Source organism: Anas acuta, chromosome 6 (genome assembly GCF_963932015.1).
Source record: "Anas acuta chromosome 6, bAnaAcu1.1, whole genome shotgun sequence".
Lineage (NCBI taxonomy): Eukaryota > Metazoa > Chordata > Aves > Anseriformes > Anatidae > Anas > Anas acuta.
In genome coordinates this window covers 28,126,030-28,144,228 of record NC_088984.1, presented here as the reverse complement: position 1 = coordinate 28,144,228, position 18,199 = coordinate 28,126,030, and the positions used below count along the sequence as shown (strand labels likewise).

The 18,199-nt window shown below is 51.3% G+C and overlaps 1 protein-coding gene across 2 annotated transcripts; it reads left to right on the top strand.

Moving 5' to 3' along the window:
* Positions 1-1,659: 1,659 nt before the first annotated feature.
* Positions 1,660-16,382, top strand: ITGB2 (integrin subunit beta 2). 2 transcript variants are annotated; one of them, XM_068686061.1, is made up of 16 exons: positions 1,660-1,823; positions 8,381-8,447; positions 8,820-8,908; positions 9,167-9,350; positions 9,766-9,936; positions 10,194-10,435; positions 10,825-10,980; positions 11,564-11,659; positions 11,780-11,869; positions 12,191-12,331; positions 12,599-12,783; positions 13,606-13,850; positions 14,190-14,409; positions 14,491-14,696; positions 14,779-14,945; positions 15,219-16,382. In XM_068686061.1, exons 2-16 carry the CDS (start codon positions 8,384-8,386, stop codon positions 15,282-15,284), a joined length of 2,322 nt encoding a protein of 773 aa, XP_068542162.1. In that variant the 5' UTR covers positions 1,660-1,823; positions 8,381-8,383; the 3' UTR covers positions 15,285-16,382. The 2 variants fall into 2 exon arrangements, with proteins under 2 accessions (XP_068542162.1, XP_068542163.1); XM_068686062.1 differs by having other exon boundaries at positions 8,351-8,447.
* The last annotated feature ends 1,817 nt before the right edge of the window (positions 16,383-18,199 follow it).

Here is an 18,199-nt window from a genome sequence, read left to right as displayed (position 1 = left end):
ATCAACTGGCTTCCCTTGATCAACTAGATGGGTGATCTTATCATAAAAGGAAATTAAGTTTGTGAAACAGGACCTACCCCTCGTGAACCCATGTTGGCTGTAACCTCTGACTGCATTGTCCCCCAGCTGCATTTCAATAACTCATTAACTATGAGATTAACTATGGGTTGTCTAATGCACACAATAAATAGCCTGGACTAACAAACTACCAGCACTGATGTGCCCGGGGAGGGGGAGGTAAGGTTCCTTGGGAAGCAGTGTGGACAGTGCTTTGCTGTGGATATCAACCCAGGCCAGGCTGCAAGACAACATGAGGAGCAGCCCAGCAGGATGGAGGAAACATCAGCAAGCTCCAGCTCTGTGCTACAGGGACCCATCATGTGCCCACGCCTGGAGCTCCCCACTGCCCTGGCAATCCTACACCCTTCACTTGACCCTTTATCAGCAGGGCAAAAAGGGCTGACAAAGCGAATGAAGGAATGGAAGAGAAAACAGCAGCCCAGTAAGGAGTTACACAGGATGCAAGGTCAAAGTAAGAATTACAACAGTTCCTCTCGCTTGCCCACACTTCCTCTTCCACGTCCACAGCACAATCAGAAGCTCTGCCAGCTTCCCCAGCTCCATCCATGCCGTCCCACTGCACCAGCAAGGCTACAGCCACGCTGATGCTCCTGAATGTGGGGCATTGCAGCTATCCCTGGTGCCTGGCCATGAGGAGACCAGCCCAGAGCCTTGCAGTTATCTTCCTTAATAAAAACGTAACATGTAGAACATTTGTCATGGCTCTGAAATTTGCTGCTGACATTGTGATTCCGTACACTTGCTGCAGGAGCTTCAGGGCAAGTAAGCCAAGCTCTATAACTGTAGGGCATGCATAGATGCCCAAAAATGCATCAGAGTCACTAAACATGACCTTGCTGGAACTGAGATGGCAGCGTGCCGCAGTATACTGCCACTATTCATAATGAGCACACCTTGAGCACACTTTATACCAGCTTTTGAAACCGGTCCTCACTAAAGCTGTGAAAGGCCAACAGATGCAACCCCTGCATCTAAAACCTAGAAAGCAGATAACAAAAGTCCCACATTAATTGTCTAAAAAAAATTTAAGACACCGTGTATTTTTTACTTCAACACTGAAGAGGTTAAGAGATAGTTGCTTGGTGTCAGTTCCCCTCTGTTTAGGGAAATTCAGCTGTGGGTGTGCTGGGAGGAGTAACTGCAGCCTGTATGTCAAAATCTGAAGGCTGCTCAAAAGAACACGTCATAAACTGAGCTTTGCCATGGTGAGAGCAGCACTGGCATCCTCCTTCAGATGGGAAGGACCTGCCCAGCCCTGCCACACCAGCAGCTCACCTGTGAGGCAAAAGCACCAGAGCCAGGCTGGGGCTGAAGGGGAGACCTCGCTCCCCTGCCCCCCAAGCCAATGGTACCAACAGCTCCCCATGGGACCAGTTTTCCAGCATCCCCAATACCAGCCTTGCTTGCCCACTGCGCTGTTTCTGGTGATCTGTGCAAAACCAGAATGGGCATTTTTGGAAGGTCCCTTCACCAAGCGGGCTTGGGCATGGGGTCCAGGGGTGGGGCTCGGCCTTAACTGGGGTGCGCAAGGCAAGTTGGGTTTCGGGAAGGCACCCGCCCACAGCCACCACTCTGACTTCCTCCTTTCTCCCCTACCAAGCGACAAGACAGGAGGAGGAAAGATCTGCACAGTGCAGAGCTCCCAATGACCGGCTGCTGCTGCCAGCCAAGTTAGAGAGCTTGAGGACCACGAGCCGCACTTCAGTCCCAGCAGAGGAGCCGAAGAGAGGGCTTGATGCGAGGCAAGTATTGCATTTTAGTTTTGTACACCTCTTTTCTTGGGGGAGGCAGATGGGTGACAAAGCAGTTTCATATCCAAGGAGTTTTCAGTGAATTTGTTTCGTAATTCTTAATCCAACCTCCTGTCAGGCAAGTGCTTGGTGTGCTGCGGCTTGATGTACAGCCACGGGGCTCATCGCTCCCTCTGGTCAAGCGCAGCCTTGCCAAAGGCAGACTTGCCTGATCTGCAACATTTCTGCTTTCAGAGGTAGGAGAGAGCCTGGAAGTACAGGTGGTTATTATGGGCAGGTGTCGGACCCTCAACAGCTCCTTCCTCACCTGTGGGCCTGGAAAGCAGAAGGGAGTTGGTGCAGTACAGCATGCTCCTGCTCTGACCCAGGGTGATCCCATCGCACCCTCCAAAATTACTGCTGGGGGCTGCACCAGATCCTTTGTGAGAGCCACCCAGAGCAGCCCCTGTCCCCCTGGTCACTCCTGTGTGGCTGCAGGACGTGATAGCTCCGATGGGGAGAAGGAGCCGGCATGTGATGGGATGGTGAGGCACAAGGATGACAGGAGGCTTGGTGCAGGGCCATTGCTGGCACACAGGCACAGAGGAACTTTCCCTGAGCGCAGGTCACACCTTGCACCTATGAACAACCTTGACTTTATTGTGAGTAGGTGTTGGTGGCAAAACAGTTGCAAATGGCCTGTCCCATCAGGGCTTGCTAAATGAGGATGCCTTCACCAGGGAAGGTCAGGAATAAGAGCTAGGAGAGGGGGTGAGATCCTTGCTCTTCTCCTTCATCTCTTTTTGTATGCATCACATTCTGCAAATGGCCACTGAAAACACATGGCAGAGGCAGGGAAAGCATCAGAGGCTGCAGGCGAGCTTTCCCTGGGCAGAGCAAGTCCTTCACCAAGTCTCAGATACACAGGCTTGCTCACTAATGCAGCAAAGGGAAAAGTAGGACACATGAAGTACACCCCACGTGTCATACAGAGGCCAGACAGACCGCCACTGTTTGGTTTTGAATCAGGCTAAAGCAGACAAACTTCCATTTTCGATGATTTTTAAAAGCCTGTCTCCCAGCCTCACAGGGAGATGAAAAGCAAACTCACAAACATTCACAGAGATACCACGCCATGCGGCTGACACGGGTGCTGGTACATAGCTGCTGAAAAGTATGAGAGCTATAAATGTTGCATTTTTCTACCACAGTTTTCACATCCTGCTTTACTCAGTGGTTTTACACTCTGACGACCATTATTCATCCTAGGGCTATTTCAACTGCAAGTGACCTCAGTGGGTTAGTGATCATGATGCCTGGCTTATTTTCTCAGAGAAGGACACATCGCTTGAAACATGAGACAGTGGAAGTCTTCCACATCTGCAGCCTCTCTCCTGTGTCTTTCAGCACAGCACCTTGTGCCAGGATCAGAGGCGAGCCACTTCTCCATGCCATTGCCAAAGGGTGGGATGCTCACGAGGAGGTGTGCAGTCAGAAAGCACTGAGGACACAAGAAACAGCTTGTCTGTTCCTAAACAGTGTGTGGATAAACATGTCCCTGGTTAGTCTAGGACAAGCACAACAGGACGCTGGCACTGGTGACAGCAGGAGGCTCTGATCAGTGATCCAGGCAGACCCTGAAAGGCTGTTTTATATATCCATATTTACCTATCTCTATATAAGCAATTATAGATACATAGATAGATAGATAGATAGATAGATAGAGATGATGCAGGCAGACCGTGCAAGGCTACTTTATTTACATATATATATACACATACATACATAGAGATAGATGTGTGTGTATATAGACATAGGCACACACATATTTTGCACAGAGGGGATGCATCTGTCTCAGCCAGAGATTAGCCCTGTGTACGTCTGTCTGCTTTGATGGAAACTATCCATCTTGCCCAAACTAAGCAAAAGAAGTGACATCTACCTCCCCACCTTGCTACGTCCTACACCACTCATCATCACACGTGCGTGGCAGCCTCACTGTCACAGGCAGATGGTGTAAATGTTCTAAGAGTCCTCCCAGGATGCTGCACATGGGAGACCATCCTCCTATTTCACAAGAAAAGGTAGACAATTAGCAAAGCAGCGAAGGAGATTTACAGCCTTAAGACCGCAACACCCATCTCTGCTGTTGAACGCCTCTTATTTATAGCAATGAGACTGCAGCTAGCTTTGACACTTCCCCTTCAGCCCTATTTATAAATCCCAGCTTGCTGCCCAGTGCTGCTCTCCAGTCTGCTCCATCCCAGCAGCACCCCAGCACCCGCCAGGTGCCCCGTGAGGCTGCCTTGCTCAGGTTTGCTCCTGCCAGCACGTGGGATAACAGCACCTGGGGCTGTCCTTGCACATGTCCCCTGGGGCTGCCTTCACTTGCCTGTCTCGCAGAACCTGCCAAGCAGAAGGATGAGCTGTGTGCATCCCTCTGCTTGCTGTAACTTTTGAAAGAAAGGGGAGAAACAAACCTGTCCCCAGCAAAGGACAGGCAGGAGCAATGCAGGTGGGACCAGCCATGGCGATGCAAAGCTGGGACTGAGCCACATGGATGGCAAACGCAGATGGAGAACATGCTGCAGGGGCCTCTGTCTGCGGCCTCCTAACACAGTCAGACAGAAACCCTTCTCTGAGTGCTGTGAAGAGGCAGACAAAAGCAGAAGCCCCATTTGTTCCCTTTGAAGGACACCCTACGTCACATACACACTCATCCACCCACATAGCAGTGAATAACTTCCCACCACAGCAGAAGAAAAGGAAGCAATACACTTTCTGCTGCTGTTCTCCCCTTTACACTCCTGCTGTGGGGAAAGCAACAACTGTTAACGTTACAAAGGCATCCAAATGCAGTCCAGAAAATTAACCCTACAGTACAAAATTCATTAGCAAACAGAGCTGGGTTTACATTGAGGTTCCCAATCTACTTCTGCAGACTGGGAGGATTTTTTTAATCCCATTGTAATTGGAGACCCACTCCCTTTTATGGGATGAACCTGTAGGTATGAACCTACTAGTTCCAGCAAGCCAAATGCAAGATGCTCACAGAGCCTCAGTCCACAGCTGAGGCTTATACAAGCTCCCCCCACCCCGGCTTAAATAAGTCACACACAATCAAAGGCTTTTTCTTCCACGAGAGGGAGAAAACTGGCATTAGGAGTCATTCTAAGAGGCAGACAAGAGGTGCACCAGCTGTGAAACCCAGCAGGAGCCAGCTTGTGAGAACATCAGGAGTTTATCCTTCTGCACCTACCCCCAAGTTTCTCCTCTTGCAACAAAGGCTTTGCAGCAATACAAGCTCATGCGTTTTCTTCACCCCTGGGCACCACCAGAGTGCCCTGCGACCTTCTGAGCGTTGGGCACACCTTGTCCCAGGCTACCTCTCTGTGCTCCCACCAGAACAAGGATCTCTGACAGTAATAAATCTGCCTTTAGCAGTGCAAGAAGGAGCAGGGAGATGAATATATTTTCTTACAGACCTGGAGAGAGGCAGCTGTTGGTTACTGCAGGGCTGGAAGTCTTTTACTGGAAGCAAAACTACGCATGTGAACCAGCAGGAAGCTGGAGTTCGCCCCACATTACCAGAAGCTTTTACTGCTAAGACCCTTTACCTTTCATGACTTTAACAACTTTTACCTGTTACCTGTCAGCCCAAGAAGTGCTGACAGAATTTGGAGGTGACCAAAATGTGCTCGTTGGCCAGCTAAGCAATGTGCAAGTGGCAAGTGTGTTTCACACCTGTAGTCTGGTGGAGACCAGGCCATCACGTGGGCTCAGTTCATACCTTACCATGGCATTTAAAGCAGCTAAAAAGTAGCTGATCCATTAGGAACTAGAAAAATAATAGATGTGGGACTATTTGGGAATTGCTTACATGGCCCAGGCACTCTTCGCCCCTGGCTTGTCACCTGTGGAATGCCCACAGGGACACAAGGAGCACAGGCACAGGCAAGGATGGGGCTGGCGTGTGCATGTTTGCTCGACAAATGTCACGGCAGAATAGAGTCCTGTGCTGTGTCACCACAGGGGTTTGACCTGGTATGTGCAGATGTGAGGTGGCACTGCTGTTGGAGTGCTGCTGGGGAGGCTGGCTCCAACATGAGTCTCCCAAGGCTGCAGATCTTCAAATCCAGATGATTTCCACTATAAGCCGTGGTGGCAGCCAGCCGTTGTGATCCAGTCACATCTCTGAGTCCATAGGACAGCTAGGCACCAAGCCTCACTGCAGTTGTCACAGAATGACACCCATCTATCTCCCTCAGCAGCCTCGTAGAGCTAATAGGCTGCCAGGAGAAGACCAGACCTTTATTCAAGGCTGACCAGTGTCATCCTTGACTTCTCTGGTGCCCTACAGCACCCGAGGAGCTAAAAAGAGAGACGTTCTCACGCTTCAGCAGCAGATCTGAGCAGCCGTATTTACCCGTCTGGCCTCAGCACCTTTTGAAAGTTTATCTCGCCTCTCGTTTCCTTTTCACTCAGAGCTGCTCAGTTTGGCAGGTTCGCAGGAGAAGCTGATGGCGCTTCACAGCACTTGCAGGAACCAGGGAGGGGCTGTTTGGTTGCTGAGAGCAGTGTAAGAGCTATTACAAAACCAATGAACTGTCTTCCTGATGTTGTGTCTAATGCTGTAAAAAAGGGAAATGTTTATTGTTTCTCTGTGCTTTTTTTTTGTCCTTTTTCCTTTTTTAGCAAATTCCTCTTTTCTCATTCACCCGAACATGTCCGTTTTGTAAGGCCACAACTGTACTGGGTCTGGCTGGAATGTTAACTTTCCTGGCAGCAGCCCATACAACAGCCACCACAACAACTCTGTCGGGTTTTGCTCCAGGACTGTGCTGGGGGAAAGGTGCTATGAGAAACAGTGGTGATAATGAACATGATTTTATCAACAGCGTAGTAAAACCACTGCTTGTGGTGCAGTCCGGAGTGGCCACACGAAGTGACCACAGGCTCACGTCAACTTATTCCCACCCTGCTTCAGCACACTGCAAGTGGGTGGTGGCAGCACACCTCCACTGTCTCCTCCACAGCAGCCCAGGGTGCTGCATGCTCGTTGCTTACCAGCTCACATTTCTGCTGATCCCTGAGAACAATTTAGCCACTGGATGGCTAGCATTAGTTTCTGGATTCAGGAGATGTACTTTGGAACAAGAAGCAAGTAGTGTGAGCAGCCAGAACAATTTGCACCTGGGAAACAAGTTTGAGAGCAGGATTTCAGTCATGCTGGGAACTGCTGGTGTTACAGCACAAGTTGTGCCTTGAGGACAGCAAGCAGCCAGGGGCTTACAGGAGCCCTGGGGTATGTGCTGGGTGTCCCTCCCTGCACGCTGGTCAGAGATATGCAATCTCTGTGCACAGAGATGTGCAAAACTTCCACCCATGGTGCCACCCTCCAGCCCCCTCCCTGCTGCCCTAGAGCAGTGTGGATCTGATGCCAGCATCCTGCCCTTCCTCTTCATCCTGCACACTTGCACAAGAGCCAGTCCAGTGGTTGCCACACTGGACCCCACCAGGCAGCTGGAGTGAGTTTCTCCACATCCCTTCAGTGGCCTCGCCCAGGAGATGGGACATGGCCCCCATGGGCGTGTGTACATCCTATATGTGTGGGTGGGAAGGTGCCACCAGCCTCTCTCATCCAGCATGGATGAAAAATGCGAGCCAGGGAAGGAAACACCGTGTAAAGTTTCTAAGTCTCTCTTTGAAATAGCATCAGGTTCTCCCTGTGGAGAGGGAGAAACATTTGCTCTTTCCCTTCTGCTCTCCCCTCATCAGAGCTGCCTGGTCCCTAGTCCTAACAGGGTGCTGCCTGCTGTGGGAGCCTTTCTGTGGTGTAAGGGAGCATTTTTCTGATATTTTGGCCAGTTGGACTAGTTCAGCTCATAAAAAAAAGTTAAAGTTAAAGCCGGCAGTAATGAGAAAGGGAGTTAGAAGTTTTCTTTTCCAGCACTTATCCCAAAATTGTATTTAAGATTTGTACTGCTTGTTGGAAACCCTCATCAGAAAAACTTATATTAATTCACTACATGAAATATTTAATTTCCTTGGTGTATTAGTTAAATGTATAGAAAGTACCAACAGACTTCTTTTCTGTGCTGTTAGTTAATTAATCAAAAGGCTTCTTTTGTTTATTTTTTCTCCCATGTCCATCCAAATGGAGCTTAACACAGAAGCTGAAAAACTTCACATCTAGTAAAAACTAAATGTGGTGCTCGAGATTTTCCAGTATTACTTGTATATGTAAACACAGATGTAAAAGAGTCTGGATAAATACCACCTCAAGCAATGTAGCAGTTTAGCTGGATGCGTACTGACACAGTGCAAGTTCCTGCCCTGCTGACTTTTGCATTTCGCCAAAAAGATGCATTTCATTGCTGACCGACTTATTTTTCTAAGAGCATGTGAGCTCTCACAGAGGGCACTCTCTCAGGACCTACTCTGCAGTGGGAAAGAGACGTCCAGCTGGTGCCACCACCCTTTGCAGCCACTCTCTGTTGGGTTTGACGTCTCCCTTCCCTGTGGCTGCTGTGTGCCAGGCTGTCACAGGGCTGCCTTTTGTCTTGCAGAAAATGACACGTGACTGCTGCTTCTGGCTTCCAGCAGTGACCTGGGTGCTGCTGCTGGTGACAATGGGTGAGTCCCACCTGTTCTTCCTCCCTGCCTTATCCTGGCACCTCATGTGGGCAATGAGACGGCGCTGGAGGCAACCAGAGGCAGGCACCAACATGGCACTAAACATGACACTGAGAGCCATGCAAGGGTCAGCCCTGCATTTCCCAGGATCTGGGAAATGCAAGGCTCAAGCCCGTTAACTCAAGCCCGCCTGGCCAAGGGGCAGCAAGGCAGGGCCTCCAGCAGAGGTCTTCTAGGCTAAGTGGGCTCAAAGTGGTTGTACAGTGGGGGTGCCCACTGCTGTGGGGTCTGAGCACCCCACAGCTGCTGCTGGGGCAGGCTGGCTTCTCCTGGGTGTCCCACCATATCAAACTCATCTCCTCCCTGTTTCAGCCTTCACCATGGAGTGCCCCAAGATCAAGGTGGGGACGTGCAAGGACTGCATCCAGTCTGGCCCTGGCTGTGCCTGGTGCAAGAAGCCGGTAGGTCCGTGTAGCCCCCCATACCCTCAGTGAATGGAGAGGCACCCTGCATGCTGCACTAGTGCGGGCCTACTCCGTGGCGGAGCAGGTGGACAGCATCCTGGGAGAGTTTCATGCCCTCCCTGCTCGATGAGGCCTTCCTTTCTCCACCAATACCCCAGAGACCCAGCAGACATGGTTCGGGAGCTGGGTAGTGTGGTAGGGTGCCTGCTTATCTCCCACTCCTCTGATTTTTCCTGTTGATGTTGCAACTCACAGAATTTCACCAAAGCTGGTGAGCCGGACTCCATCCGCTGCGACACCAAAGATCAACTGCAGCAGAAGGGATGCCCACAGAGCGAGATTGAGTTTCCAGGCAGTGAAGTTAGAAGGACACAGGACAGTGCATTGAGCAATGATATACAGCTGACTCCCCAGGAGGTGCACCTGAAGCTGAGGATAGGTACGGTTTCTGCGGTGTTGATAATAATCTTCTGCTCAGTTCCAGGCTCAGCTGGGTAGCAACTAGAGCTGGCCAGCATTTGTTACACACGCTTTTTGCCCACCCACCCCGCTTCAAAACTCAGTGGGCTGTTGGCAAGAGATCACTCCTGCAGGGGAACTGAGGGATCCCCTGGAGAGAAAGGAATTACAGAAGCTGAGGAGTCCCAGAGGAAAAGCCCCAGTGGAGATGTGAGGACAGGTGACAGCTCAGAGAGGGCAAGGATGGAGCATGTAGCTATGCTGAGGCATGTTGTAGGTCACATTTCCTCCACATTTCCTCACAAAGAGAGAAGGATCCCAGCACGGGGTGGGTGGTGACACAAGATATGACCCTGCACAGCACAGCTGCTGATCCTGCTGTCCCCATCCCACAGGGCAGCCCGCTACATTTGACGTGAAGTTTCGCCGTGCCATGGGGTACCCCATTGATCTCTACTACCTCATGGACCTCTCCTACTCTATGCTGGATGATTTAGAGAAGGTGAAGAAGCTGGGAGGGGAACTGCTCAGAGCACTGGAGAGTACCACACCCTCTCGACGCATAGGTGAGCCTGTCTGGCACAGGGCCCCCACACAGCTGTTTGCTGCTGGGAAGAGCCGTGCTCTGCTGGAGGGCAGAGCAGAATGTGGGGTGCAGAAAGCGTGAGCCATCCTCTGCCAAGCTGCATGCCAGGGCAAGGGATGTGTACGTATACTTGGCACCCCATCTGGGAGCCAGGAGGTTGTCCATGCCCAGTGCCATGGGGACAACCACTAGCCCCTACCTGCTTTCGCCCCTAATACTGTGGTCCTGGGCACCTAGGTTTTGGCTCCTTCGTGGACAAGACAGTTCTGCCCTTTGTCAACACACACCCTGAGAAGCTGAAGAACCCTTGCCCCAACAAGGACAAGCAGTGCCAGCCTCCCTTCGCCTTCAAGCACATCCTCTCACTGACCGACAATGCCAAGAAGTTTGAGAGCGAAGTGGGGAAGCAGTTCATCTCGGGGAACCTGGATGCCCCAGAAGGGGGGCTGGATGCCATGATGCAGGCAGCAGTGTGTGGGGTGAGTCCCTAATGAGCTAGCCCCCTGTCTTCCCTGTTTGCTGCAGCTGTGGGCAGGTGTGAGGTCTGCCGCCTCTGCTTACAGCTCCTTCATCAAGAGCTGGCTCTGTCCCTCTCCAGGCAGGCTGCAGGTACACATTGTGTAATTTCAGGCCTGCAGTCCATGCAAAAGTACTAATTTGGCAGCCGGGCAGGTTATGCCCAGGCTGGGTACAAGAGAGCATTTCAATGCAGAGCCTCCTGAATCTGATCCCCGTGATCCTCCTCCATACCCAACCCCTTCCCATGGCTGTTGTGTCCCATGCTTTGGCAATGGCAGGGCCGTGCCCAGGCACCATGGCCCCAGCCCTGCTCAGGGACAGGTCTCAGTGCTGCCCGTGCCACTTGCAGGACTTGATAGGCTGGCGCAATGTGACCCGCTTGCTGGTGTACGCTACCGACGACGGCTTCCACTTCGCTGGTGACGGCAAGCTCGGGGGCATTCTGACCCCCAACGACGGCAAGTGCCACTTGGAGGACAACATGTATAAAAAGAGCAATGAGTTTGTAAGTACTCCAGGCTGTGTTCCCGGGTTTGCTCAGTGGCTCCACACTCTCAGCCCTTGGGGACAGCTCCTGTTACCTCTGCATTGGAAGCGGGCAGCCCCTGAGGGGCCCCAGGAACCTGCCCCAATGTGGCAGGGTGATGGATACAGTGCACCCTGGGAGCAGAGGCTGCCTTAGGTGCCCCACCTCACGCTTCTGTTTCAGCACTCGGCATCAGGCAATGAATTGCTGTTTGGGGTGCTCTGTATGACCTTCCTCACAGCACCTCTACCAGCAAAAGCCGGGCACTGACCTCCGAGGTAGCAGGGAGGTAACCAGAGACATCGCCATGCAGGTGGCAGTCTCCCTGTGTTTTACCCCAACTCCGTTCCCACAAGCAGAAAAAAATGTCACTTAAAAGCATATCGCTGAGACCACAAGATCGTCACAATCTCAAAACTGAAGAGAGCTGCACCTGAGCCTAGGCTTCCTTGTGGCCACGCTGCCACAAGCTGCTGGTGGTGCCGGGGCCAGACAGTGGCTGCACAACCCTGCCCACTGGTGGGGGAGGTCACACTCAGTGCAGCCCCCTCTCCTCACACAGGACTACCCCTCTGTTGGTCAGCTGGTCCAGAAACTTGCCGAGAACAACATCCAGCCCATTTTTGCTGTCACCAGTAAGATGGTAGACGTTTACAAAGTAAGTAGACTTCAGTTGGTTCAGGTGCTTCCTGTCCTTCCCTGTGAGGACAGATGCACATCCTGCTGCTATTACTGTTGTGTGGGGAAGGCTGCTCACTCCTTTGCTCTCCATTGGCAGAAACTCAGCGAAATGATCCCAAAGTCAGCAGTGGGGGAGCTGAATGAAGACTCCAGCAACATAATTGAACTCATTCAGGTGGCCTACAATGTAAGTGATGGATGAGGATGTATTTTACCTATCTGGCAGGAGTTAAGCAAGGAAAAGTTCCCATGGTATATCCTCATCATCAGAGAGCTGGTGGAACTGGGGTTTAGGGGATGGGACACATTGAGCCACTCTGCCCACGGCAAAAAAGAAGTTTTCACCTCTCTGATGCCATTGCCTGCCATTCCCACCCCACTGCAGGAGCTGAGACTCTGGCCTGGAGTGCTCCCTGCCCTTGTCCCCTGGGCTGGGGGAAGCAAGCCCCATCCTCTTGCTTCTGTCTCTTCTTGTGCTGACTGCACTCTCTCCACCATTTCCGCACAGAACCTCTCCTCACGGATCATCCTGGACCACTCCACCCTGCCAGAAGTCCTGGATGTCAAATATGACTCCGTTTGCAATGCAAAGAAGGTAGTCTCAGATGAAGCAAGAGGGCAGTGTGACAACGTAAAGATCAATGACGAGGTATGTTCTCCTGTATTAGGAATGCCATGCAGCTCGCAAGTTCCTGCTGCTTTCCCTGTCTAAATGCAGGAACCCAGCCTGTTGTTCCAGAGTTTTTGTTCTCATTAATTTAAGGTCCAAAGTGTCTGAAGTACAGTGGGAGAGGGGTGGGTCCTCCATTGTGCTGGATGTGTGTGCTCAGCCTAGGGCTGATACAACCCTCTTATTACAGAAGCCATCTGATGGTCTCCAGCCCTTCCCTTCCCTTTCTCACTCTGCACCTTCTAGGTGACCTTCAGAGTGAAGGTCACGGCAAAGGAGTGTATCCAAAGCCAGTCCTTCACCATCCGGCCGCTGGGCTTCACAGACACGCTCACCGTCCACCTAGACAGCAACTGTGACTGCAACTGCGAAGAGCAGCCTGACCAAACCGCCTGCAATGGAAAAGGCAATGTCGTCTGTGGGATTTGCAGGTGAGTGCTGTTTCCCCCCAAATATTATTTCAAATGCAGCCAGAATTGGAGATCTGCTAGGAGAGGGCTGTTAGGCCAAGCCGAGGGCAGCTGTGTGCTGTGCTTGGTTCCTCACAGCAACTTTGTGCCTGCAGGATGTGGGGCCTGGTGAGGGCTCAGCAGAGAGATTTACACTGAGCAGTCAGTCGTGGGCTTGCCTGGAAGCTTTGAACCAATTTTCTTATTTGGAGAGGGAGTTAAAGCTTGCGGTGACAAGGGACACAGTGAGGTCTCTTCTGTCTGTGGAGTCTCTGATGCTTTCCAAAGGGCATCCATGCATCTGCCCAACCATCCATCCACCCACCCTTCTATCTATCCAACTATCCACCCATCCAACCATCTACCAGCCCATCTGTCAAGCAGATGCAACTTTCTGTAGAAATCTCTTTAAAATCCCACTTCAGTTCATGTACGTCTTTAAGCATAAGTGTTGCCTTATGGCCCTTCAGTGTGGGAGAGGAAAAGACTGGGTTTCCTCAGGAAACACTCCGATCTCCTTGCAAGGCTTTGGAAATTATAAATATAATAATGATTTCCGGGCAACCGTTTGGTGTTGTAAATATAACCAGCACAGAGAGCAGCATTTCTGAGGTCTCCCACTGACGTGCTGCCCAGAATTAGCACCAACACGTGGTGGTGCGGACGCCTGGTGACATGTTTGTTTCCGGTGAGGCTGTCCCAGATTTGCTCCACTTTGGCTGAGGTCTGAGCCCAGCCCCGCACATGCTCTGCAACATTTCTGGCAGCTGATGACCCAGACTCGCTCCTCTCCTCTCACGGCAGCTGCAATTCAGGCTACACGGGGAAGAACTGCGAGTGTGAAACCAAGGGCAAGACCAGCAAAGAGCTGGAGGGCAGCTGCCGGAAGGACAACAGCTCAGTCATCTGCTCAGGACTAGGGGACTGCGTGTGCGGGCAGTGCGTCTGCCACACCAGCGACGTACCCAACAAGCAGATCTACGGCACCTTCTGCGAGTGCGACAACATGAACTGCGAGTTCCACAACGGCTCCCTGTGTGGCGGCACTGGTGAGCAGCTGGGCAGAGGGAGGGTTGTCTTGCTGCCTGAGCCGCATGAGCATATTTTCATGCTGCCCTCACAAAACCCCTCCTGGAAAGGCAACCTTAGTCCCAGCGCAGGGGCTTCTTCCGAGCAAGGATGTGGCCAGAGCTGGCAGAAAGTGACCAGTTCCCCCTTTTCACTCTTCCCCCATCCCCATCCTCTGTGTACCAGGGAAGATACCTCTGGATAACACGTGGGTAGAGTAGACAAGTTGCATTGTCAGGGCAGCTCCCTGCAGCCCCCTCCTCTGCAGGCAGCCCTGAACCTTTCAGGACCATGATGAACAGAGCGGTTTTCCCCCACAGAGCGCGGGCAGTGCGACTGTGGCAAGTGCAGGTGCACGTCTGAGTACCAGGGCAGCGCCTGCCAGTGCAAGAAGTCGACGGAAGGCTGTTTGAACATCCGGGGGAACGAGTGCAGCCTCCGTGGCTCCTGCCAGTGCAACCGCTGCCAGTGCCGGGGGGGCTATCAGCCCCCATTCTGTGAGGAGTGCCCCGGCTGCCCCTCGCCCTGCAGCAAATATGTGTGAGTGATGGGGCTCAGTGGTGGGGCAGGGGTGGGGACAGCCACCGCTGTGGAGATAAGTCACATCCACCTGTGTTGCAGCTCCTGTGTGGAGTGCAAGGCCTTCCAGAGTGGGCCACTGGAGAAGAACTGCTCGGCGGCCTGCAAGAACATCCAATATGTTGAAGAGCTACAGGCACGGAGCTGGCAGTGCAAGGAGAAGGACTCCAATAACTGCTGGATGTCCTTCCGCATGTCCCAGGATGACGGAGAGGAGAAGTACACTGTCACTGTTGACCCTAAGAAAGGTACCCCCGCCCCACTCCTTGCGCCCCAGCCCTACCAGCTCTCCCGGGGGCAGCAGATGAATTGTCTATGTTTGCTCTACAGAGTGCCCGGAGCCTCCCAACATCGGGCTGATTGTAGGTGGGACCATCGCCGGTGTGGCTCTCATCGGCCTGGTGCTCCTGCTGATCTGGCGGTTCCTGACAGAGCTGTTTGACCGCCGGGAGTACCGCAGGTTCGAGAAGGAGAAGTCAAAGGCCAAGTGGAACGAGGTAAGAGAAATTGTCTGCAGCAGTGGGGCACACCGGGCCTTGGGACACCTGCATGCAGGGGGCATGCAGGGAAGATGGGCATGGGGGGGACATCATTTGCAGAGGCAGCCACGGCTGGCAGTGCCCAGAGTGTTGCAGACCTGGATCTTCCCACTGCTTGACCTTGGGGCTGCCAGTGCTGTCTGCATCATTCATAGTCAGGGTGGGGTGAGTAACACACTGCTGAAAATCCAACACTGCAACACTGAGGGACTTTCACCTTTATCCCTCCAGGCTGATAATCCCCTATTCAAGAGTGCCACCACGACCATTGTGAACCCCAGATTTGATGGGCAATGAAGTGGAGCAACACTTGTCAGCACTGGGCCTCACCATTAAATAAGGAAATGCCAAGCTAAGGAAATCTCAAACTAAGGCTCCTACCTCTTCTTCTTTATTCTGCTGGTTTGTTCCCTTCTTCTAAAAGGCCACCAGCACGTCATGTGCTGACTGAGGGCCTGCACAGCACCTGACTCTCTGCATGGCACTCGCTGGTTGTGTTTTGGGAGGAGAGAAAAGCAGCAGCTTTGCCATGGACAGGGCTGCAGAGCAGGTCTCACCAGCAGGGAAGTACTATAGCTCCCATAGCAGTTACTGTCTGTCTCAGCTAACTTTGCCTTGTGGCATGACCTTCGGAGATCAAGTTCCAAAAACAGTGTAGTGCACATAGTGCTTCCGGCTGTGATTTCAAAACTGCTATTACCTTTCTGCTCCAGCAGGCTCCGCTCAGAGGCTCCTCCATGCCCAGCCTTCCCCTGCTTCACTGCTCTCCACTGTTGCGTTTGCAGTTCTTTTCTAAAGTACTCACTTTAGATGTGGAGGGCCCCCAGGCTGGGGGTCTGCTCTGGATGTTGCTGTACCTGGAGGTGATGGGCAACAAGGAAACATGCACTGATTTATTTTTCTAAGTCATCAGCTGCTCCTCAGTGTTGATCCCTTCTCAGGGCTACGACGGGCTCCTCCACATTTCTACCTGGGCTCCTGCAAGCTTGGCTTACCTCCAGCAGGCCTTGAGACTGTTGCATGACAAGGAAGCAAAACAGCAGCAATCTGAACCATAAAACATCAGCACCAGAGGTAATGAACGTGTGAAACATTGCCTGCAGCTCAGACCTCAGCAACAGTTTCTTCTACCATCTTCCAGGTCTAGATCTACATCAGACACGCTCAGGACCAGGAATGCAAAAGACTTGGCATTACACAGAGCATCTCCAGCTCAGTGCTTTTTCAAATTCTGCACAGCAGCTAGGTCCTCTTATGCCATCATCATTATTTTGAAATGTGTACAGTTCTGTATTTGCTTCAAGTTTGGGAATAATTTGCATGTAGCTATATTATGTCAAATCTCTGTTTGCCCTATGAATATGTTTAAAGTTAATAAAAATTAATATATAAATACATCTGCATACGTCCTACTAAGAATCGGGTGCTAGGGCAGCAGCTGAAGCACATATCAAAAAAACTTCAGCCAAGTCTTCACCCCACACCTGGCTGTGTGAAGACTCCAGAGGCACCACTCTAGGGCTCCAGGTCTGTGACGCAATGTCTATTGCCAAGTACCCAGACAGAGGCTTTTATTACTCAAACACAAAGAGAGAATCTCCCTTATCAGTAGCTGTGGGTCTCACTGCTGGTGTAGGCTGTGCAGTACAAGCACAAATGTGAACAAGTTTAGCAGAACAGTTAGAGAAACTCAATGGGGAATGCAAGCACAGAGATTCAGACCTTTTCTAAGAGAAATATGACCAGTAATTGCACTAGACAGAAGTATATCCTAGGATATGTACAAAAGCCAAGAGGGAAACCTGAGCTAAGAGGGTCCTTCATGCCCCTTGGTCTTGCTTTAGTCCAAAGACTTGATGGTGGAGCCCGTGTGGACATGACTGCAACAGTCATAAGTATTTCACAGGCAGGTGTGAAATGGCCCTTCCTCCAGACTTCAGGCAGTGACACTGAACATCCTTTCTTAAGGTTAATTTATTTTTGATAGAAATGAAACAACTGTATTTTCCTTGCCTTGGCGAAAGGAAGCTGGCTGATTTTCAACCAAGAACCTTCCAAACACTGTTCCAAAAGCACAAATTAGCTCACGTTCCCAAGTTCACCTGAAATATAGCACATCTAAGAAGGGCACAGCTTTTGAGCACACTGGCCAGTGCATAGGCATGGACACTGAGATAATATTGTTTTCAATGTCTTGGTGACTGCTACTTGTGAGGGGCACAGGAGGTAAGGAAGCCAGGATAGAGGAACTTACCCACATAGCACACAGACAGCAGTGGAGTTAAAAGAAATGTGTCTTGACAGAAAAGCAATAAAGAAAAAGGGTTGCAAATTTTAAATAGCATTTTCAGATGCAAGAATTGCGGGCAAAATACGTATGTAATTTCAGTACTTAAAAGGGGAGCTATAGAAAAGATGGATAAAAACTTTTTTGCTCAATCAGATAATGACAGGACAAAGAGGAACGAATTTAAACTAAAAGAGGGGAGATTTAGATTAGAGGTTAGGAGGATATTCTTCACACAGAGGGTGGTGAGGCACTGCAACAAGTTGCCCAGAGGGGCTGTGGATGCCCCATCCCCGGAGGTATTCAAGATCAGGTTGGACAAGGCCCTGGGCAACCTGATCAAGTGGGTGGTGTCCCTGCCCATGGCAGGGAGGGTTGGAACAAGATAATCTTTAAGGTCCCTTCCAACCCAAGCAGTTCTATGATTCTATGATCTATTTTTCAAACTATGTGGTAGCTTTTGAATTATTTATGAGAAAATACCAACAATATGGCAGGGATACATTTCTTTCACGGATTACTAAGGTGTTTCAGAAGGAGAAATGTGACCCTGCCTGCAGAGTGCCTCAAAATGGGTGCTGCATGAGCCTGCTCAGCTCTAGAGGCATGGGTACAATAGGCAGCCTCATGCCTGTAAGCCAAGCCTTCTAAGTATGAAGCTGAGATACCTGGAGATATCTCTCATCCAACTGGGAAAGGGTGGAGGGGAGGATAAAAAGTGCGGCAAAAACAGATTTTGGTAAGAGTTGACTTCTGAGCCAGGAATATTGGGACAGTCCCAGTATGGACTGATACACCCTGACCCATTCAAGTGTCTGGCTGGCTAGGAGGGTGTGTGCTCCCCACACTACTGCACACAAAACCCATGCCCAGCCCGTGACATGCAGCACTGCTCAAGAGGCAATGCTACTGAGATTAGGCAGAG

Bases quoted from the DNA above. Each gene is read 5' to 3' on its own strand.
- ITGB2 (XM_068686061.1), top strand. From the start codon at position 8,384: ATGACACGTGACTGCTGCTTCTGGCTTCCAGCAGTGACCTGGGTGCTG. The intron at 14,697-14,778 runs GTACCCCCGCCC...TTTGCTCTACAG, and splicing joins CACTGTTGACCCTAAGAAAG to AGTGCCCGGAGCCTCCCAAC. The intron at 14,946-15,218 runs GTAAGAGAAATT...TTATCCCTCCAG, and splicing joins CAAAGGCCAAGTGGAACGAG to GCTGATAATCCCCTATTCAA.